This window comes from Ictalurus furcatus, chromosome 2 (assembly GCF_023375685.1).
Source record: "Ictalurus furcatus strain D&B chromosome 2, Billie_1.0, whole genome shotgun sequence".
Lineage (NCBI taxonomy): Eukaryota > Metazoa > Chordata > Actinopteri > Siluriformes > Ictaluridae > Ictalurus > Ictalurus furcatus.
Window position 1 is genome coordinate 20,489,068 of NC_071256.1, and position 22,093 is coordinate 20,511,160.

The 22,093-nt window shown below is 39.2% G+C and overlaps 2 protein-coding genes across 2 annotated transcripts; one reads left to right on the forward strand and one right to left on the reverse strand.

The window, feature by feature from the left end:
- The first annotated feature begins 1,816 nt into the window (after positions 1–1,816).
- On the forward strand, positions 1,817–5,951 carry LOC128624855 (GTPase IMAP family member 8). Its single transcript, XM_053652662.1, has 3 exons — positions 1,817–2,010; positions 2,909–3,736; positions 5,317–5,951. Exons 1-3 carry the CDS (start codon positions 1,980–1,982, stop codon positions 5,388–5,390), a joined length of 933 nt encoding a protein of 310 aa, XP_053508637.1. The 5' UTR covers positions 1,817–1,979; the 3' UTR covers positions 5,391–5,951.
- LOC128617495 (uncharacterized) lies at positions 5,422–15,905 on the reverse strand. Its single transcript, XM_053640630.1, has 5 exons — positions 14,902–15,905; positions 10,455–11,053; positions 10,312–10,347; positions 7,240–7,341; positions 5,422–7,112 (listed from the first exon to the last, which is right to left on the reverse strand). The coding sequence occupies exons 1-5, from the start codon at positions 15,724–15,726 to the stop codon at positions 6,173–6,175; spliced, it is 2,502 nt and encodes an 833-aa protein (XP_053496605.1). The 5' UTR covers positions 15,727–15,905; the 3' UTR covers positions 5,422–6,172.
- Between the last annotated feature and the right edge of the window lie 6,188 nt (positions 15,906–22,093).

The window sequence follows — 22,093 nt, forward strand, 5'->3', positions numbered from 1 at the left end:
TCGGACACAGCTAAAATTACAACTTTACCTCTAACTATTACAAAGAGCTGACACTGGAGATAAATGATACATAAAATGTCTCCTTCATATCAATGATTACACGTTTTTAATCTGTTTGTGTGGAGCGTTCACTGTACACGTCCTTGTGAATGATCTGTTACTATAGTAACGATAATGTATTAGAAAGAGCACATCAATTATAAATAAACCTGTGATTCGCAGCTGCACTACTATCAGAGCTGCTGTTATAGAAAATTAAAAAAACACCTTTTGATCAATCAGGATCCAGAACTCAGCAGCACTGTGGGAGAAATGTCTATACTTTGGTCTTTGTGTGTTTTCATGGATCATGTGACCCCAGACAATCAGATTCCACATTCATTGAATGTGAGACTGAATCCAGCACCAACAGCACCAGAGAACAGCTAAATGTACCCCGGGGGTAACCTGGGTGTAGAGGAGAGTGTAATGATGTAGAGGGTGTTGTGTAACTTGCAGGTGTGTTCTGCCCCCTGCTGGTCATTACTGTTACTGCACTGAACGCTCCATCACAGTGATGGATTGATGCTGTGCAGGAAGTGCGCCATCATTATTGCTTTACTGAATAAGTACGTACCATGGAGTGATAACGTGTGAAACTAAACACACTGCTGTGATTGCATTTCTTTGTTCATCAAATACATTCCTTAAAGTAAACCCTGAAACACAATTAATATGTTTATATTCAAATATATGTGATGTGTTTAATGATTCTGGTGGTATGCAGACTTTGAATTCATTCGTTGTGAAAAACTATGTGAGGTTTTCTTCTCATTCTGCTTCACTGACTCGATTTATAGCACAAATCAGTCAGGAGGAGAATAAAATCATCTTCACCATAACTGACAATCCCATGGGAGGCAATCATTGTAGTGGTTTCTTCTTCCAAATGATTATAAAGTGAATTTGCTCTGTATTTCATCAGAACAGGCTAAAAAGTTGTGGGTTTTTTTTGTTTTTTTTTTTAATCACACAACACTGGACTGAATTATTGATATTCTTTAACACCACTTAATATTCCTGAGACACAAAATACACTAATATCATACTGATCAGTTCTCATTGCTTTTATTCCCATGTGAATTGAAATGGCAGATTCTTCATCCTCTCCTGATAAATCTGGTGAAACATCTCGTTCTGGGCCACAGTGAATGTATTCTACCCATCTTCCAGCCTTCTTCATGTTCTTGAAGGTTGTTTTCTCCATGACATGACGCAGAGCAGCTTCACTCAGATCTCGACGCAAGAACCTGCTGATCTTCTCCACAGCTGTCCTCAGATCCTGAAATGTGCAGGAGATTCCAGACACCAGGCTGACATCAGGCTCATCAGAACTCATCAGAATAGTGTAGGTTCTGCTGTTTATAACACAAACCTACAATATCTTCATAACTTTTTTATTAATTCTATAGTACATTCCCACTGAACACAAATTCAGTAGTCAGTTTCTATAAGAAGAAATGTTTCATTTAATTCTTTCTGAAGGTGTCTTTGCTTTAGAGAAATCCTATCTTTCATTCATTCTTTCTTTCTTTCTTTCTTTCTTTCAGATGCACTGAAAATATATCCTATGCTGTATATACTGTATATAAAAGGAGCTTTTTTACTGTTCATAACCATCATGTGCTATGTTAATCTACCTTTCACCCTATTACAATGCTCGTGTGTGTACTTTGAGTTAGCACGATAATAAAACAGGTTGTAAAAGCAGGTTAAACACAAACCCTGCAATCCATACGAGGATAAAAGATTACTGCGGTTAGATTTACTGTCATTCACACTGTCTTCCTGATCAGCTGTATGACTCACTACAGGTAAAGTTCAGGGTTTTATTTTGGAGTTTATTGGTTAAGCTTGAAACAGTTAATTAGTTTTAGAGTTTAGACTCTTAAAGTTTCTTGAAAGTTTGATCAAAAAGGGATGCAACAACACTGAAGGCTATGGGAGAACCACGAGGATCACACAGTCACGGTCAGTTTAAACATTTAACTGTATTTAAACCACCGCGATGTTCAAGTCTTGAGTCAGAAGGTGTTGATTAATTTTCTATAACAGTGGCTCTGACAGTAGCACAGGCTGTAATTCAAATTACAAGTTTATATCACGTTATTGTTGTATATGTGTTATCATTTCTATAGTAACAGCTCATTCACAGGGATTTGTGTATGACATAAACGGATTAAACAAACTTGTTGAAGTGAAAGAACAACTGTTTATAACTGCTATAAGGGAGAACAAGAACTAACTTGTTTCAGCGAAGTTACAAAACATTATATGTAACTATAAACAGATCAAATGTATGATCTGTTGTGCCTTATTAAATAAAAATTGTAATCGCTGGTAAATTGCTGTGGTGTGAGAGGAATAAAACACTTGGGGTCATGCTGTTATAGGAAAATAATCAACTTCAGGGTGGTAACAGTAACTCTGCTTCATCACACCACATCATCGTTAATTGTTTTGTTAATATACCACAGAGTGTTTCATTCTTTGTGTATTATATTTCTATCAAATACTGGTATACTGTATGTCCCAAATCTAAGCTATAATCACACAATCTTTTAATCAACCTACATATAAATCTATTTCTAGTCTTGTTGTGAAAATCTGTTAATATCAGTTTATATGCTATGTTTAATAATAATTGTAACCTTGCATATTCCATTAAGTCATTATGTCACATGACCTTGGTATCCTATATAAATCAGTCACTGAATGTTTAATGAATTTTCCAACATCAGTTAGAGTTCAGTTGAGTTTTAAAATGGGAAAAACAACAAATGACTTTTGCCGGTTGTGAGTTCTTCCAAACTGCTGTGGTTCTGTTTTTACTTGTGACAATATACGTTGTTTCACTTTATTCCTCCAGACCATTCTCAGTCCCTGTCTCCTGTCCAGACCATAAACCTGGTCCTGATTGGTGAGAGAGAGGCTGGGAAGAGTGCAGCTGGAAACGCCATCTTGGGAGCCATGGCCTTCGACCAGGTTGGGGTGAGAACCAGAACAAGCGTGCGTCGAGAAGGTATAGTAAGAGGAAAGCGTGTTGTGGTGGTGGACACACCAGGCTGGGACTGGTTTAACCTGAGCGGCTCCTTTGCATCCCCTCTCACTGTGAGGAAGGAGATGATCTCAAGTATGACCCTGTGCCACCCAGGTGCTCACGCTCTGCTGCTGGTGGTTCCTCTGTCGTTCTCCTTCACCGCAAGGGAGCGCCATGTTGTGGAGGAACATGTAGATCTGTTCGGACCACAAGCCTGGAGACATGCACTGGTCCTGTTCACTGTGATGGACACCAAGCGCCTCCGTGACTCCACCTTGCAGGATGAGGTGGAGGTGAATAGCGAGCTGCAAAAGCTGGTGGAGAAGTGTGGTGGGTGGTACCATGCTCTCCATGGAAGACCCACGAGAGGAGAAGACCAGGTCGCAGAGCTTTTGTCTAAGATCCAAGAGATGGTGTTTGCAGACGGAGAATCGATGCTCCTCAGTGACCAAGTGCTCAAATGGTACAGGGAGAGAGAGGAGCAGGAGGAGAGGCAAGAAGAAGAAGAGATGAGAAAGAGAGAAGAGAAGATGCAAAGAGTCAAGCAGTCTCTCAGGAAGAAGGAGATGGAAAGGAGGATGAGAGGAGATAAAATAAAAGTTGGTGAAAAGGAGGAAAACAGATGGCAGAAAAGAGATGTTCAGAAGGAAATGAATGGTGAGTAGAAAAGCTCGTTGGCACTAAATACAAAATAATTCCACAGTACACAATTTCATTCTCAAACACTTTTACGCTATTAGCTAAAATGTTGTGGAAATGTAACAATAGTGTTAAAATGTGTCATTAAGCATGCCAGACATTTACATTTGCATATTTTGCATCTTTGATGCAAAGACCAGGTACAGGTTTCTGTTCAACCAAATAAAAACCACATGTAATAGCCACTTAACAAGCAAGGCTAGATAATTAAAATGAGTGGAACCAGGTGTGTCTCCTGATCGGTTGGAATTAAAACCTGCAAACTCACCTATTCTAAATCATCACATAAACTCCACATGCTTCAGAGAATTACTCAGACATACTTATAAAGTTTACAATATTACCAAATATAAAAAGCCTTGTTTAAAAAAATAACTCAGAAATGATGTTCAAACTAAAGATCTTAACAGTATAATTCAATTCAGTTTTATTTATATACTATTTTAAAAATGGAGATTGTCACAAAGCAGCTTCACAGAAATCCAGATATAGATTTAAATCTACAGTGCCTTTCAAAAGTATTCAACCCCCTTAAAATCATCTGATTCATCTGGACTACAAAGGACATGTACACAGACTGTTCCAGTCAGTATTTTTATTGCAACCCAAAATGATCTTAAATTAACACTTCAAAGAGAAAATTCATTCTTTGTTGACAGAGCTTGAATAAATTATTAAAAACTGAAAAATGTTGCCCCCTTCAGACTAGTACTTGGTAGAAGCAGCTTTTGCTGAAGTAACAGCTGTACGTGTGTTGGGGTTGAAGTTCATACCAGCTCTGCACACTGTTTGGAATTTTCCCAATTCTTTCTGGCAGATTTGCTCTGCAAAATCTGCAGGATTTTGTTTGTTGACTGCAGTTTTCAAAAGGTGCCATAGATTCACAGTGGGATTCAGATCTGAACCACTGTAGAACATTTTTTTAACCACTCCTGTATTGCTTTGGCCTTGTGTTTGGGACCATCATCCTGCTGAAGAATGAAGTATCTCCCAAGCTTTAGTTTTGTTTTAGCAGAAAACACAATACAGTATCCCCCTGTATTTTGCTCCAGTCATTCTCTCTTCAATTATGACAAGAAGCCCAGATTCTGAGGATGAAAAGCATCCCTTGAGCATGATGCTGCCACCACCATGTTTAACTATAAAGATGGTGTTATTTGAGGTACAGCCCACTTGGTTTGCACCACAATTTCGCTCTCATCACACACATAAAACAAAATCTTCACTGGGTCATTCTCATGCTTTCATACAGCTGTACTTGAGCAACGGTTTCTTTCTAGCCACACCTCCCATGCAGTCCTCAGTTATGCAGAGCATCAAAGGAGACGTATATTGCATAATCTAAATGGACTGCACAAAAAAAATCTATATAAACGTGTGTAACCCATATCTGAATGTGATGATCTTTCAGATTTTAATTACTGATGTCAATTTTGGACTCTGAAAACACCCCTTTTCTTTAGTAATTTCAGTATTTTTTGCAAACAGATTGAAATATGGTGTTGCACTAATGTTGTAATAACGTGTTTAATCCACAGGTACAGAACTTCAGGAGCCATCAGTGACTGTGCGAGATGGGACATATTTCACTCAGGTCTGTAAGACACAGTAGAAGAAACAAGAAAAGATGGAGAGGTGCAAGCTACTACACAAGTTGATTTATTTATTTTTGGAGACTCTTGGACTTTTGTATTCAGTCACACCCAAACTACAGACACACACTAGTGAGTTAAGCCTCTTTTATAATGACAACATTCATTTGACTGTGTACACAGTGGTTTAATCATACAAGAGATTTACAGTCAACAAAGAGTTAAGAAACCACAAGCAAAATGCACACATATGTGACTGAATAGTCTTCTTTACCAGCCTAACCACAACATAAATGTTTCCTGTTCGATTACTTAATTTTGTTTATAAAGTTTATACAGCACTGCTTAGAAATAGAAAAAACATTTACAGTAGCAGAGAAATTTTGTGTAGAAATAGAAGGGATGTAAAAAGTCATTTCAGGGTTTTTTTCAGGAATTTTGGAGTATTAATCAACACTTCGTGATTGTCATCTGCATGTTAATTATTGAAATAGTCATTGTTTATACAGTTACGTTGATTACCTGTTGAACAAAATGAAATTTGAACATGACAACAATGGAAATAAACAAATCCCAGACATGATCCAAAGCTGTGCCATATATTTAGTGACATCACACACTTAGCCCCACCCCAGAATGAGTTTTAGACAGAAACTCTCTGTATTGTGTCTATGTTTGTGTGCACTGTTACAATCTTGACCCTGACACCCAAGCCAAAATACTCAAAATCAGCTATCAAACAGGAGTTTTAACAACATTTTACCAAACCATCCTGTTTGAGTTCAAGGTGATGTTAAGGATGTTAAGGACGGAACGGTTGCTCTAGAATTTCCCGATTGTTGTAAAAGCTTGACATTGCTTCACACAGCTGGTCATGGATATTCTCCCACGCCTTCACCTCTGAGCTCCACAAAGCTGATCTGGAGCGAAAGAACTGAGCCACTTCATTTTTGCTTCCTTTGGACAGACTGATACTGTCTTTGCAGATAAACAGAACATCCAGACCAATAAATAAGGCATTTAAGCCGATGAACCCTGCCCTGGCTGACTTTGAAATGGCCAGAGGAGTTCCTTTAGCCAGCTGCCCAATGTCAGGAAGATCTGCAGCCAGTTTTGGGATGCTCCGACCTGCATTAGCTTCCTGAAGCCCCATATTAACTGCCTTTGCAATCACCTCCTCACTTCTGAGAACTTTTACAGCTGAAACTCCATCCACTATAGCATCAATACCTTTGCCTATTGCTCCAGCACGAGTGGCCAGTTTCCCAACTTCAACAGCTGCGGTAACTCCATGTACACTTTCTATAGGACCCTCAACTCTGGCAACTTCTTCCATATAACCTTGGATCTTCTGCACATCTTCCATAAACCTGGTGAAGATGTTGTTGGCGTTTTTCCCTTGACGACTGTTCACTGCAATTTCAGTGATGCCTGTAACGAGGCTGTTGACGCCGCTGGTGACTCCGAGACCAACACCTGTTAGCGTGAGGGCCAAAGATACGCCTGCAGTGACGGGAGCGAGAGCTAAACCTACGATGGACAAAACACCTCCTGCAATACCGACTGAACTTCCAGCCACAGTGGAGATGTTGGAGCCCTTCTTCATCTTGTCCAGCTCAGCTGCAGCCTTCTCTAAATCATCCAGAAACTCAAGCATTCTACAGTGGCGCTTACTGAATATAAAGATGAAGTCCTGTGCCTTTACATCGAATAGGAAAGTCAGCCTGAATGACTCATCCATCCTGTAAAGAAAAGGTTCTGAAATACTAATAGCAGATTTCTCCATTTCAAAAGTCAATTACTAAACCTCTGAGAACAATCTGGTCAGAATCTTCAAAATGCTAAATAAATAAATGGAAATGCTTTTACCTGATTTTGGTTAGCTGGAGTAAATGGTCATACAGTTTTTGCACAGACTCCTCACTCATGTTCAAATAAAACGTTGTGTGTGAAGATTTTCCATTTTTGCATCTGTAACACAATAGATAAGATGTAAAACACCTAAACCCTGTGTGAACGTGATTTTCCACAAGCAGCACATGTTCTTGTTTGACCAATCATTTGCTGTTCTTACCATAACAATTCTTTTAACAAATCACTGTCACCTGACATCATCAGTATGCACCTCCTACTCCCTTCCAAGCAAGAAATTTATCATGAAGTTATGTATTTTCTATTTGAGCAAAATTGTTTTCAATTGCACTGCAAAATTTTCAGCACTTTGGTATTGTAAGAAATTACAGACTGCCTCTAAGTGGATTCCACTCCAAGGTAGGTTTTACAACAAGCTCATCTCCCAAAAAGGCTTAATTATCATAGACACGATTCATCTCTGTCTCAGCACTATATGGATAATACCACCTGAACTGACATTCAATAATTTATTGCATGGGAGCAGCAATGGGACATCAACAGCCATCCTTGAACAAAGGGGTATGTGACCATAATTATTATTCAGAAAGACATCTGTCTAGACAATCAAATCAGCCCACCATTTGGGTAGTCACACCTGTAACATCAATAATGTGAGACTTCATTTATAGTACAGGCAGGAAAACTGGGATGAAAAACAGTATAAAATGTCTGAGCTGATATTGCTCGAGGTTCACTTTGACTCCGATGAACCCGAAACGTTCCATGTACTTTTTCAGTGCAAAGTTATTCTTCGTTAAGATCTTCGACGTCCTCATATTTTTTTCTTACAGCACTCAAACTTGTCTACTGCTACAAGACATCTAAACAACCATTTCTGAAAACTGTCAAAGTACAGAATTTCAAGATCGTAGAAAAGGTTTCAGTTCTGCAGTTAGGGTCATACTTGCACAGAATGGTAAATGGTCTGCACTTATATAGCACTTTTTTTCTAAAGTGCTTTACACTGTGTCTCATTCACCCATACACCAATGGTAGAAGAACTGCTATGCAAGGCGCTAACTTGCCATCGGGAGCAACTTGGGGTTCAGTGCCTTGCCCAAGGACACTTCGGCATATGGAGTCATGTGGGCCAGGAATCGAACCGCCAACCCTACAATTAGTGGACAACCCGCTCTACAACCTGAGCCACAGCCGCCCTATGAAAGCACTTCCATGAAATCTTTCAGTTAGAATTTTGGCCTCATCATGGTACTGAGACAACACTGGTTAAAGTAATAAATGACCTACTACTGCCCTCTGATTAGGGATGAAACCGTTACCACCGATAAACCACGATCAAATTTCCAGACGGTCAGTATTACCGTGTCATATTTAATTATCAGTAAAACCGTGTGCGATTATCATGATTTTAAAACTCATGATAAATGCTGTCCACACTCAGCCAGCATGAGTCTCACGCAGGTGCAGCATGCAACATTGTTTTTTGAGAATGAAAGCGGACACTACAATTAAAAACTGAACGCGTCTGCTCAGTTCAGCCGAATTAGTCAGAATGAGCCGAATGAGTCCGAGTCGCAGCACAGATCAGCAGGAGCCAGATTTCATACATCACGTGACGAAAGTGAGGCGAGATGGCGGAAGATTTGGTTTAATATAAGCGAGTTGGTCATTTTACTGTTTTGTTATTGTTGTGCTTTTCATTAAGAGTAGTAATGAACCCACCATTCAAGCAATTGCTGCCTCCGAATTGCCGCAAATTCGAAAGCAAAATTGAAACGTGTGTGGACGCACGAGCATTCGTAAGGAATTTAAAAGCGATTGGGAAAAAAGGGAAAAGCACCAAACGAAGCGCCAAAACCTCCTTTCACATAAACTTTCTTCTGGCAAGCTATGCAGACAGGGTTTCCATCTTCTATTAAGTTTCCCTCAGCATCTTTAAAAAATTCAAAATATGACCACACTTGGGATTTGGTCCTCTTGGAAGGTTGGAAATTCTCCCGCGCGCCGTCGCTGCCTTCCGCCATGTTCTCTAACTGAAATAAATGATCGCAACAAGCCTAGTGACAACCATCCATCACTTTATAGTCAGATATAAAACTTGTTTAAACGATCTCGGTGTGTGTATCAGTACTTTTTGGATATTTTCAGCACATTTTGACAATACCGTGATAATACTGATAACCGTGATAGTTTTGGTCACGATAATCATGATATAAATTTTTCATACAGTTACATCTCTACATCTCTGATCAGGTCTCTGCTTCTGTTGCTTGATATCAGTTTTGCTTTTGATACCAAAGATCATAATATACTTCTAGACAGACTACAAAATGTTGTCAGGGTTAAGGGAACGCCTCTCTCCTGGCTCAGGTCTTATCTAGCTAATCATTAAGTTTTTAGATGTAAATGGTGATTTCTGTGAGCATACAAATGTAAAGTCTATTTTAGGCCCACTGCCTTTTCTCTATATACAGTATTCTACCTCTGGGTGCAATTATTTGTAAACATGGTGTTAGCCTCTACTGCTATAATGATGAGATACAGCTGTATGTTTCATCTATATTCCTCAATAGAATGCATCAAGATTATCCAAAATCTTGAATTGTAAATAAAATATTACTAATGACCTCTTAAGCACCGAATGGTCTCACCCCACAGTACCCAAGCAAACGTTTGGTTTATTGTGATCTGTGACACCTACTTCAATCAAAAGACTCTTTATTAATACCTAGAATAATAAAGACTACAGTCCCCCCACCTATGGAACACCCTTCCGATTACTACTCAGGATTCAGACACTGTCTCAGTATTTATCTCTCCATTGAACACCCGTGTTTAATCAGGCTATTCATGAGGTAAAGATCCACATCTGGGATATGTGATATGGGTGAATACGTCCTCACATCTTCTAAATCTGCCTGATAAAGACACATTTATCTAGGAACATGTCATACTTGAAGAAATAATTGAAAAAATCCAGATATAGCAAACTGGCCTTAAAGTTAAGCTCTAAGTATTTATAAGCCAACAGGAAAGGAGAGAAGACCTTATCTAGATGACACTTACTTATGAATATCACCATAACATGAAATGCTCTTGGATCTGCAAAGAGAAATCACAGTTTGTCAAAACTATTTGGTTTAACGACTAAAAGCTCTATTCAAGCAACCCAGTTAGACCTTTTTTTAGTATAAGGATATGTTCAATACTTTTTCTCCATCTTCTCACAGATCTGCTGAGTGATGCGGATGTATTTGTCCAGCTGGATGGCCAGGACTTCCACATTGCTGAGGCTCGGCAGGAAGAACGCTCCTGCATCTCTCTTGAAGTGGATGAGGAGTGGAGACACGATTCTGGCTGCAGAGATCACTGAACGTACGGACATGGAGCTCACACCCTTTGGCATGAAGCTCTCGCCCACGAACACAAACAGTGAGGTGACGGCTAGCTTCTCCACTGCAATCAGGAAGTGTTGGAGTTTCTCCAGTCCTTCTAAAGTGTTCTTCAGAACTTCTCCTAGCTCCTTCTCCAGCTCCTGCCTTCTGGAATCTGCTGTAACCTGAGTCAGGCCACTCCACATGTACTCTCCAAAAGCCTTGGCCTTGTTCTCAGCCTTCTGAACATGGTCAAACTTCAGAGTGATCTGATCGGCCTGGTCTTTGATGTCTCTCATCATATCGAGCTCGGTCTCTCTCTGTAAGGTCCATTTTGATTCTCCGTCACAAAACTCCTTTACTGTTTCAATGTATTTGACAGTATCTAAGATGTACTCGCCCAGCTGCTCCTGAAGTTTCTCTCTGTGATAAAAACATCACTGAATCAGTACAAATTCCTAAAGCTGCCCTACAAACTGAGGTTAAAATTTAAAGTCCTCACATGCTGCATATTGAAAAGGTGTTGGTTTTTAGAAACATGAACACTATCAGATAAACCTGAATACCCAACATGTGGACAGTGATATATTTTTTTTTTTTTAAGTTGACTAAGTCAGGGGTTTGTCTGTTTAGATTAAAAATAGATTTAAAAAACATGCATAATCAATGATCTAGGGAAGTTTTGGATAAGGAGTGGTAACAGTAACTCATCACACCACGCCACCAATCGGTATTTTACCATAACAGCAACACACGCTTATTATTTATTACTTAATCCTTTAATATGATCTCCAAAGTCCACCGTGGTGCCACTGTGGCGCAGATAGAACCAGGAAGTGTTTAACACAGTTTTTAAACACTTGCCACTCATGAATACCACACATTACATCAACACAAGAGGAATGCAAGGTGTTGCACTTTAACTTGTATTATTAAAAACACTGACATTAAAATTAAAAAAGCTTAATTCTTAACCCAAATTGTAATGACCAACTCTAAATAAAGTTCAGATCTGCCGACACTCAATGAATAAAAGCAATGACCATTAATCAAGATAAAATTTTACAGATAGTGTATGAAATCTTCTACAGAATATAGAGAAGAAAATCATTCTGATGTACAGTACTGGAACCTGCAGTATCTGACATTATGCAAAATAAAGAGCGAGGCCGTGCATGTAAATTAATCTCTAAATTAATTCTCGGACTCTCTGTACCACACTTGAACCCGTAATCGTTGTGTAATGCACACAAAAGCTTCACCTAATCCTGTTCTGATACGTTCTAGTCTATTCTTAGGTTCTACATTATACACAGCACTTAAAGCAAAAAAAGATGTGAACATCTCTGATATCATTTGAGTTGAAATATTATTTCTATGAACAGTGACAGAAAAAAGAAATCAATCCAGTAAAAGCATTAATGCCTCTAAGGCCTAATAAGTGCAGATTCAAATATGGTTCTTTTAAAAGCAAGTCTGTGTACACATTAAGGACAAAGGCACTGTTTATGGTGTGAAAATGTGCAGTACAGAACAGAACAGAGATGATCACTGCATTTACAGCTGTTTAACCAGAAAAGTTTCATTGTTATTATTAACCCATCTTCCCTGAAAACACAGTGGACTTCCCCAGCTGTTAAAAAAAACAGTTATCAACGTTCGGTTCTTTTAAGAACGACTCTTTTCAGTGAGTCAGGAGAATCGATTCACTAAGAATAATAATCCTCTCACGTTGTCACATTGCTATTTAAACAAAGTAAATATGTTATAGCATGAGATTGTGCCTCTTTTTAATACGTCAACGTTCTAAAACTGCATCCTATGGGATATTGACAGATCCTGCTCTGAGTGAATCAAATTATCCGAAACGTTTCGGTAAAACCGGTTTGTTCAAAAGAGTCAGTGAAGTGCCTCGTAAGTTTCACTTTCATTTTTTGTGACGTAATTAAGTTGCGACATTAGATCACACATCTCAAGCATTCTGCCGAGTTCAACCACAGAGGACGATCCTGTTTTAGTTCTGGCAGATTCCTTTAGAGCGCCCGGACCGGAAGCCATTCATTTTCAGTGATGAGTCGTAGAGGGATCCGATCAAGGATTCAACTCCCAGCGACTGAACACTGAAGAGACTGTGATATCAGTAATAATATAAATATTTAATATCAATATACTTAATATGTGCAGAAATGATTTAACATTTCATCTAAGATGCATAAATACATACCAAACTACTTGGGAATATTGGTGGATGAATTTGAGTTAAAATAATAAAGATGTCTCATTCATTTATATTATGAAGACTGGCCTGAAGTTAATCTACAAGTAAATGATTCTTAACTGCATCAGGTATAAATAGCTTATAGATAGCCTGAGGGTTATTTTTTGTGATTATGCGTTTAACACTGTTTAGTGGATTCTCTGTAGAATATCTTCTTAAAAAGCACTGAGATTCTCTGGTTGATGAATTTTGATTCTCCAAGTGAATAAAGGACAACATCATACATATCAGCACGAACAACTTACTGAATGTGTGTATGTGGTTAGTTTCAGACATACGAACACCTAGTAGCTATTAACATTTCTGTATGAAATATATATATATATATATATATATATATATATATATATATATATATATATATATATATATATATTTATTTATTTATTTATTTTTACTCCACTTTCTTATCTAAGAATTAACAAAAGGCCCTCTTCAAGTTTACTTAGACGTACAATCCAAATACACACACTTTAGGAAAACTCCTTCTATTATTTTAGTTTTTCAGTTTAAAATATGACACTGCCCCAGGTCAGCTTCCAGCAGAACAATGAAATGTTTTGTTAAAGCACCAGTAGTGCTGAGGGAGAGTCACAGCACTGTGCCCCGTTATAGACACAAACTCAACCTCAACCAACAAAAACAGGCCGTCTAGTCAAATCACACAATCAGATGTTAGAGTCAACTTAAATACTACATTTAATCAACTACCAGCTCACATTGAGGTCCTCTAGAACAAACACATCTCACAGGGTTTCCGTTCATCAGTCACACAAATACTACAGAAACATCATCATAATGTGCTTTACCTCAGGGATAAATGTGAAGCCATCGTGTAGAAGCAAACTACAATGCGTTGAATCAGGAGCTCATGGATGTGAAACTGTCACTAAACACATGCTGGAAAAAGTTCAGGAGCAGAGTTAGCTGTCCTACTAACTGCACTGTCCCATGTGTATGAGACAAAACCTCCTGTCACGAGCCTGAAACAAAGCCCTCACTGTCTAAACTCCTGGATTCAGTCTGCTGGATAATAGAGTGTCTGTATTTATTAAAACCAAATATGCTTAATATAAGTTCTCAAAAATAAATAAAGAACTAAAGGCAGTAATGGATTTCTTATCAAATGAGACACACATTCTTGATGAAAGAGAAAGAGGAGGAGAAGGATGTTCTAGTGTGAACATTTTATAAAAAAAAAAAAAAACTAATTAATAATGCATGTATAGTAATTTATACTGATTTGGGAATGGGAGAATTATAAATAATTATTAATAAAGGTGTTTCAGTAAGCATTGTTCTAAAGAGACTGTAGTTATCTCTCATATCAACTCAATAAACTGGAGAAAAACATTTTCTTTATAAAGCACACATCATAGAAACTTTATTGCATCATTTATTGAATTTCAGCAGATTTATTAACAGTTTATTAATGATTTGTGATTCTGATCACGCTCACTCTTTTGATTAAATTTTATTATATCCACTGCTACCCAGGTTACTCATTACCAAAATGAAAGCTGAATATGATAATAACATGATTTAAAAAAAAAAAATACAATGCAAATTTTCTGTCAAAATTAATCAGATAATAATTCAGATCCAGTACAGTGACTACAGCACATACAGCAAGGAAAATGATTAATTAAATTTGTACAGAAAATTAATCTTCAATCAGGATTCTGGACTCTGTTTTCTTCGGAGTTAACGAAAAGCTCGCTGAAAGCACTGCAGAGACAATAAAGTGAGCAGAAGCACCATGGAAAAAATTCGCCTAAAAGAGTCCTCCATTATACAAAGACACTCACCGGGTTCTACAGACCGGGTTCTAGAGATAAACATAGAAATCAACTGCAGTAGCCTACAGTATGTGAATGACTGCAGACTAATTGATCACCATTAACAACTTCAGCATTTTAAACAGAATATTTAAGATTATAGGATAAAACAATCACTTAACGAATGTAATCATGCTCACTGCCAGGTCAGCATTTTGATTTAATTAATTATTTTAGAGTAGAGAGGCTGTTCTAGAATTTCCAGATTCTTGTAAAACCCTGCGATTCCTTCAAACAGACGGTTATAGATCTTCTCCCACGCCTCCACCTCTGAGCACCAAAGAGCTGATCTGGAGCGAATGATCTGAGCCACTTCATTTTTGCTCCCTTTGGCCAGACTCATACTGTCTTTACAGATGAAAAAAACATCTACACCAATAAAGAGTGCATTTAAAGTAATGAACCCTGCCCTGGCTGACTTTGAAAGGGCCAGAGAAGTTCCTTTAGCCATCTGTCCAATGTCAGGAAGATCTGCAGCCAGTTTTGAGATGTTCCGAACTGCTTTAGCTTTCTGAATCGACAAATCAGTTGCACTAGTGGCCAGTCTCCTAGCTTCAGCAACCTCCCTGTTGGCTACGTCTTCCACACACTCTAGGATCTTCTGCACATCTTCCATAAATCTCAAGAAGATGTCATTGGCTTTTTTCCCTTGATGACTGTTCACTGCAATTTCAGTGACGCCTGTAATGATGCCATTAACGCCGCTGGTGACTCCGAGACCAACGCCTGTGAGTGTGAGGGCCAAAGATGCGCCTGCAGTGACGGGAGCGAGAGCTAAACCTACGATGGACAAAACACCTCCTGCAATACCGACTGAACTTCCAGCCACAGTGGAAATGTTGGAGCCCTTCTTCATGTTGTCCAGCTGAACCGCAGCCTTCTCTAAATCAGACAGGAACTCAAACATTCTGGTGTGGCGCTCAGTGAATACCTTAATGAAGTCTGCTGCCTTCACATTGAATAGGAAATTCATCCTGAATGACTCATCCATCCTATAAGAAAAGGTTTTGAAAAACAATAACAAATTTGTCCATTTCAAACATCAGTTACAAAATCTTCTGATAAAAATCTTGAATATAAAATGCGAAAGTCACCATTCAGAAATAAAATTAATTGAAAATTAAATGAAAGGAAATGCTTTTACCTGATTTTGGTTAGCTGGAGTAAATGGTCATACAGATCCTGCGCAGACTCCTCACTCATGTTCAAAATCAAGTTTCGTGAAGAGTTCCTGTTTTTCCATCTGTAACATAATACATGTGATGTTAAATATCTAAATCACATGTGAACAGAATTTCTTCAAATAGGGCTCCTGGATATTCATCAAACAAATCTAAAAACCAGTCACGGTCATATGCTGTCATCAGGATGTGCATTCTACTTCCCCCAAACCTGACCCATGGGAAATTCAGACAGCAAAGTTCTAGAGATATAGATACATAAAACTATGGGTGCACCATTACTCTCCATTTACCAGTAAAGATAAATTAGCCAGGCCTTTGGTTAAGGTGTTAGACTACTGCTCAGAAGGTTGTGAGTTCAAATACCAGCACCGCCAAACTGCCACTGTTGGGCCCTTGAGCAAGGCCCTTAACCCTCAATTATTCAGATGTATAATGTACATGAACATTACATGTATAATGTAAATGTAAGTCGCTCTGGATTAGAGCATCTGCCAAATGCTGTAAAATTTTAAAAAAATTATAATAATTAAAAAGCTATAGTTAGCTCTCTACTGGTTAAGCTTAAGCTTCATTCTGTAAGCTTAGAAGCAACATAGAAAACTTGGTGTGATTATTAATTATAATCTGGCTACTATTTCCATCTAAATTTGATGTCACCCAACGGCTATAGTTATAGAGCTAAGTTCAGGCTCCAGGGAAAAGGTGGTGGCCTGACTGCTGTTTACAGTTTACAGTACACTTAACGTTAGCCACTGAATTGTCCATGAAATAGCATCATTTGGGTTTTTAGCCTTAAAACTTAATTTATATAAATATTCAAGCTGAATTCATTAAATTACTTCCTCTTGCCAATTCTGTATGTCCAGCTATGATTGTGCTTGGGGGCTATAATAATCTATGTGGACGCTAGTTCTGCATTGAGCTTTTGTCTGTGCTCAGTTGTTTTAGCCTGACAAAACATGTTGATTTTCACATTCACTCTCATGGTCACATGCTGGATTTAATCTGTTCTACTGGTGTACACATCACCTCTGTTCCTGGGCCTCTGATTGGTGTTGCTGATCACAAATGCCACAAAAAGTAAGGGATTATCTCCACCTGCAAAATCAGGGCTGTGGATCCTTGTACCTTTTTGGCTCTTCTTCAATCCTCTCCCTTTTCATCTGTCTCTCAGCTCTCTGGCCCTGATCACATTCTGTGATGTTTTATGTTTGTATGTAGTGTATGTAGTGTCATGGCCCCCAAATTCTGGAACTCTTTACTTCAATATCTTCAACTTGTTCTGTTCTTCACTTTCCACCTATAAAAGCCCCAAACCTTTCTTTTTTCCCAGCACTTTCACTTTTCTTCTCAGTCCAGTTGGTGGGTTTTTTATAGTTTCTTCTTAGATACCTCAAGAACTTGAAATTCCCAAGAGACTGCATGCATGATTAGAACATGTGCTGCTCATTTTAACACTCCTAATCCCTTAAACTATACATTATTTATCAAAGAAACAAGAAAGGAGAAAAGTCCCTGCCTGGATGATACTTACTCATGAACACCCCCAGAACCAGATACACTCCTGGATCTGCAAAGAAAAAACACAATTAATCAGATGTATTTTGGAGTGACTATAATACTACATGAAATCAATAGGATATGTTCAATACCCTTCCTCCATCTTCTCAACGATCTGCTGAGTGAGGCAGATGTATTTCTCCAGCTGGAAGACCAGGACTTCTACATTGCTGAGACTCGGCAGGAAGAACGCTCTTGCATCTCTCTTGAAGTGGACGAGACGTGGAGACATGATTCTGGCTGCAAAGATCACTGAATGTACTGACATGGAATTGAAACTGTCACCCATGAAGACATCCAGCGAGGTGACGGCTAGCTTCTCCACTGCATCCAGGAAATGTTGGAGTTTCTCCAGGCCTTCTAAAGTGTTGTTAAGAACTTCTTCTAGCTCCTTCTCCAGCTCCGGCCTACTGGAAACATTTGTCAGGCTTTTCCATATGTACTGGCCCCAAGTCTGGTTCTTGTCCTCAGCCTTGGCCTTGATGCCTGTCATTTTATCGAGCTCTGTCTTTCTCTGTGAGGTCCATTCAGATTCTCCGTCACAAAACTCCTTCACAGTTTCAGTGTATTTGAGAGTGTCTAAGATGTACTCGCCCAGCTGCTCCTCCAGTTTCTCTCTGTGATTTAAAAAAATAATAATAATTAACACTATTCCTAAAGCATTAAACTATTTGCCTCTGACTCTGTGATAATTTTCTAAACTTTTATGTCCATTTATGTATTTTAATTAATAATCTTTGTGACACATTTATGACTTTATGTTGTATTACTTATTCCTTTTTCTACCACAGGTCTACCAACTGACCTCTGATCCAATAAATGTTCAAGTCATTACACACTTCATATTGTATAATATGGGACACTATGGGACTTAATATGCAACAAGTGGACAGTGATCTTTTCTTCATCAGTTAAAGAGTCACTTCTCTGTCCCTGGTCTAAAACTGGGAAATAACATTGTATTAAAGGCATAGAAGTGATGCCAAGGCTACAGGGTAAATGGTAAACATCAGAGCTTGTAATTGCCTGTGGGTCACACCAGCCACAGTCACCAGAGGGCATCCTCTCCTCAAATTTTGAATGTATTTTTTGAAAGTGTTTTCTATTTCCTGTTCGCAGCAGATAAAAAGCAAAAGAAAAAGCCCTTGGAACCATTCATGTTAGTTCTTGGACCAATTCATGTTAGTTCGGAGCCGTTATTATCCTTCTTGAAACATTCAGTAATCTGTAAAGCTTAATAAAGCATTTATATTTAATAACGATACATTATATAATTGATAAAGATATTAAGACTATTTTTCCACATTCTGGATGAACAGGAAAAGCCTGTTATAATTATATATTTCCTTATTCTCTCAGTATGAACTACAGGAATGAAGCAGTGCTTATCTGAAATCTAATTTTCTGTACCACACCTGAACACATTTTTGTGTTATTGTTCTATGCAAACAAAAGTTCTTGCCTAATCCTGTTCTCCACAAAACGTCTGGGTTACCCTGTTCCCTGAGAAGGGAACAAGACGTTGCGTTTAGCATAACACTATGGGAAGCGCCTCTCGCGTGTGACTGGTATCTGAAGCTTGTGTAAAATCATGCCTACTTATAGGCCTGCCATGATCAGGTAACGTGTCAATTAAGCGCGTCGCGTGATATAAATATGGCACCTGTGAACCGCGCCATCAGCCTCTATTAGCTGAAGCAAAGACGCAGTTCACAGGCCTGCCCTGGTATGACAAAGCTACGCAACGTCTCGTTCCCTTTTCAGGGAACCGGGTTACATGCTTAACCCAGACATTCCCTTTCAAAGGGAACTTCGATGTTGCATTTAGCATAATACTATGGGAGAGCTTGTAGGTCTCCTACTCGGTTGAGAGATGTGAGGGCCAACAGAAGAGCTACCTTTAGAGTCAGAAGTTTCTCAGAGGCTGACCCTAAGGGCTCAAATGGGGTCCCTGACAGAACTTCCAGGACCACAGAAAGGTCCCGGGAAGGTATGCGCGGCCTGCAGATGGGCCTCAGCCTCCTGACACCACGCATGAACCTCGAAGTTAGAGGATGTTGCCCCACAGAGGCTCCATCAACAGGGGCATGGCTGGCCGAAATGGTGGTCACATAAACCCTGATTGTAGAAGGAGCCCACCCCACTGAGAAACGTTCTTGTAAGAACTCCAGGACTGTAGCTATTGCGCAGTTCACTGGGTCTAGCTCACGTTCCTCACACCACAAGACAAAAAGCTGCCACTTGAATGCATACAATTTCCTTGTGGATGGTGCTCTATTGTTCTATCTGCTCTAAGTAGACAGAACCCATGGAGACACATTTGACAGTAGTTTCCACTCTGCCCGATGGTCTTTTAGTGACGTTAACTATTCCACAATCTATTGGAGGGAAAGCATCAGATTTTCGTTGCCCTGTGACAGCTCGCTGACCAGAGAACACTGAAAACTTAGGGACCGCCTTGGCTAGGGGAGGCCCTACAGTAGCACTGGGGGCTAGCTGCCCTAACAACCTCATGTCCCCTGACACGTCCCTCCATGGCCCCTCAGGACCACTCTTCTTTGCCTGCTTGGCCTGTATGACCATTCTCAGATCAGGCCTAGTAGTAGGCCGCAATTGTGGCTGCCCGGTTCCCCTGGCTGTCTGCAGGGGTTGGCGGGCTGCCATACTTGTCTTCTGGGTCTCCCTCGCACTAGCGCTGGCCCGGGCTCCACTCGTGGATGCCCAGGTGAGCTCGACACAACAGGTAAGGAATTGGCTGAATGCCACCATATGTCAAGCTCACTCAGCAGGTCTGCTTGGTAGGCCTGCAACACTGTCATTGTCTGGAATGACCCACAAGCAAGACTACTACCGCATAGGCGTTGCCCACCAATGCCACGGTGACCTTACACGGTGGTTTGGATGGCAAAGCCGGCCCCCCAATTACCTGCCGTCGATGGAGAGAGTTAGCTCGCAAGCACCGCCTCCACCTCCAGCATAGCTAAATAGCCATGCCGTTCATTCCCCACAATGGCCGAATAATCCAACATTGTGGGGTTATAAATACGGCTTATGCTTGGTTTTCCACCAGAAGCCTGATATTTTGTCATGCACTTCTGGAAGAAAGGGGAGTTTCTACAGTGTGAGGGATTTACTTTCACTGGGGAGAAAAAGGCTCATCCAGCCTTAGTAATCACTTCAAGCATGTGATTTCATTCAGCCACACATTTAAAATCATTGAGAACAGGCCTCATTTAGCAAGCTCGATACAAATGGATTTATTCATAAATTGTTTGTACAAGTTTTTACAAAAGAAATCTGATACTCCTGTAACAAGGTACAGGTAAATCCTGCAAATTTCTATTCATGCTCTTCAGTGCGTGTAACTTTCCGCATAAAAAGACTAACCTCGACTTCAAATGATATAATCTGCACGGAGCATACCCTAGATCTTTAGGGTATAAAATACAATTTTTATGGTGTGAACACAAGTACAGTATATTACAGAACAGAGATGAAAATTCCATGTACTGCTGTTCCTAATTTTAACTCTAAAGACTGAATTATTATCTGAACTGCTGAATCAGTTACAGTACAAACAGTTACGGTGTAGTGATGGACAAACTTCTGTTCTATTAACAATAACTTAAATCACCAACCTGATTGTGGAATCCATTTGAGTCAAAGCTGTAGATTTTCCTGTAAATTTGATATTCCCCAACTATGTATCCCTTCAACTTGCAGTGTTTGTTTGTAACTTGCCGAGCAAAAATAAGCAACTTTTATTACCTTTCAGTGCTAAACAAAACTTCAAAAACTACCTCATCATCTAACTCAGCTCTCTGACTCAAAAAGGAAAGAATTAAGAATGAGAAGAAATGACTCCTCCCCTGTGCTCTAGCTGAGAAAATTTCAGACTTTAAAGCTGTTAAAAAGTTTTCAGATTCTGCTCTTTTCTCAACAACTGGGTTTTCTCAACAACTGTGATTATGGGTAACATAACCACAAAGAAAATCATTGACTTTATCATTTTCTTCTAAATGTACACAAACTATCTATATGTGGACAAAACAAGTGATGAGCCAGTAAAGTGAATAGTGAAGTTTCACTTTCTGTTCTGTGAGGTTAAAACACAGAATCTGTTAAAGCTCCAGAGTTATTTATAAGAGATTAATTTGTAGCACACAGAGGAAAAATAAAAACATGCCTCATGTTTACTCCTTCTGACAAACAGTAAAATGGAAGTGTTGTTAGACATACAAATGAGAATCAGCAAGGGTGTGTGGATCGAATTAGGCTTCTGATGCATTACTATATATTCTGTATAGTCTGTGTGACCAATACACTTCATATAGATAATTAATATCTGTTTTAGCAAAAACAATGTACAGAAGAGTTATCCTATAAAGGAATGAGGCAATACATGTAAATATGTAAACTAGTTTTCTGTACCACACCCGAACTTTTTTTTTTACGTTCACAAAAGCCCCAGCTAATCCAGGTTTTCTATCAAACAGCAATGCAGAAACTTGTGCTGTGGCTCTAAACTATACACTAAATTACATTTAAGCAAAATCACACAAGCATGGCTGCGGTTATACTGAATATCAGCATGGCTATGATTTGGCAGCTGGT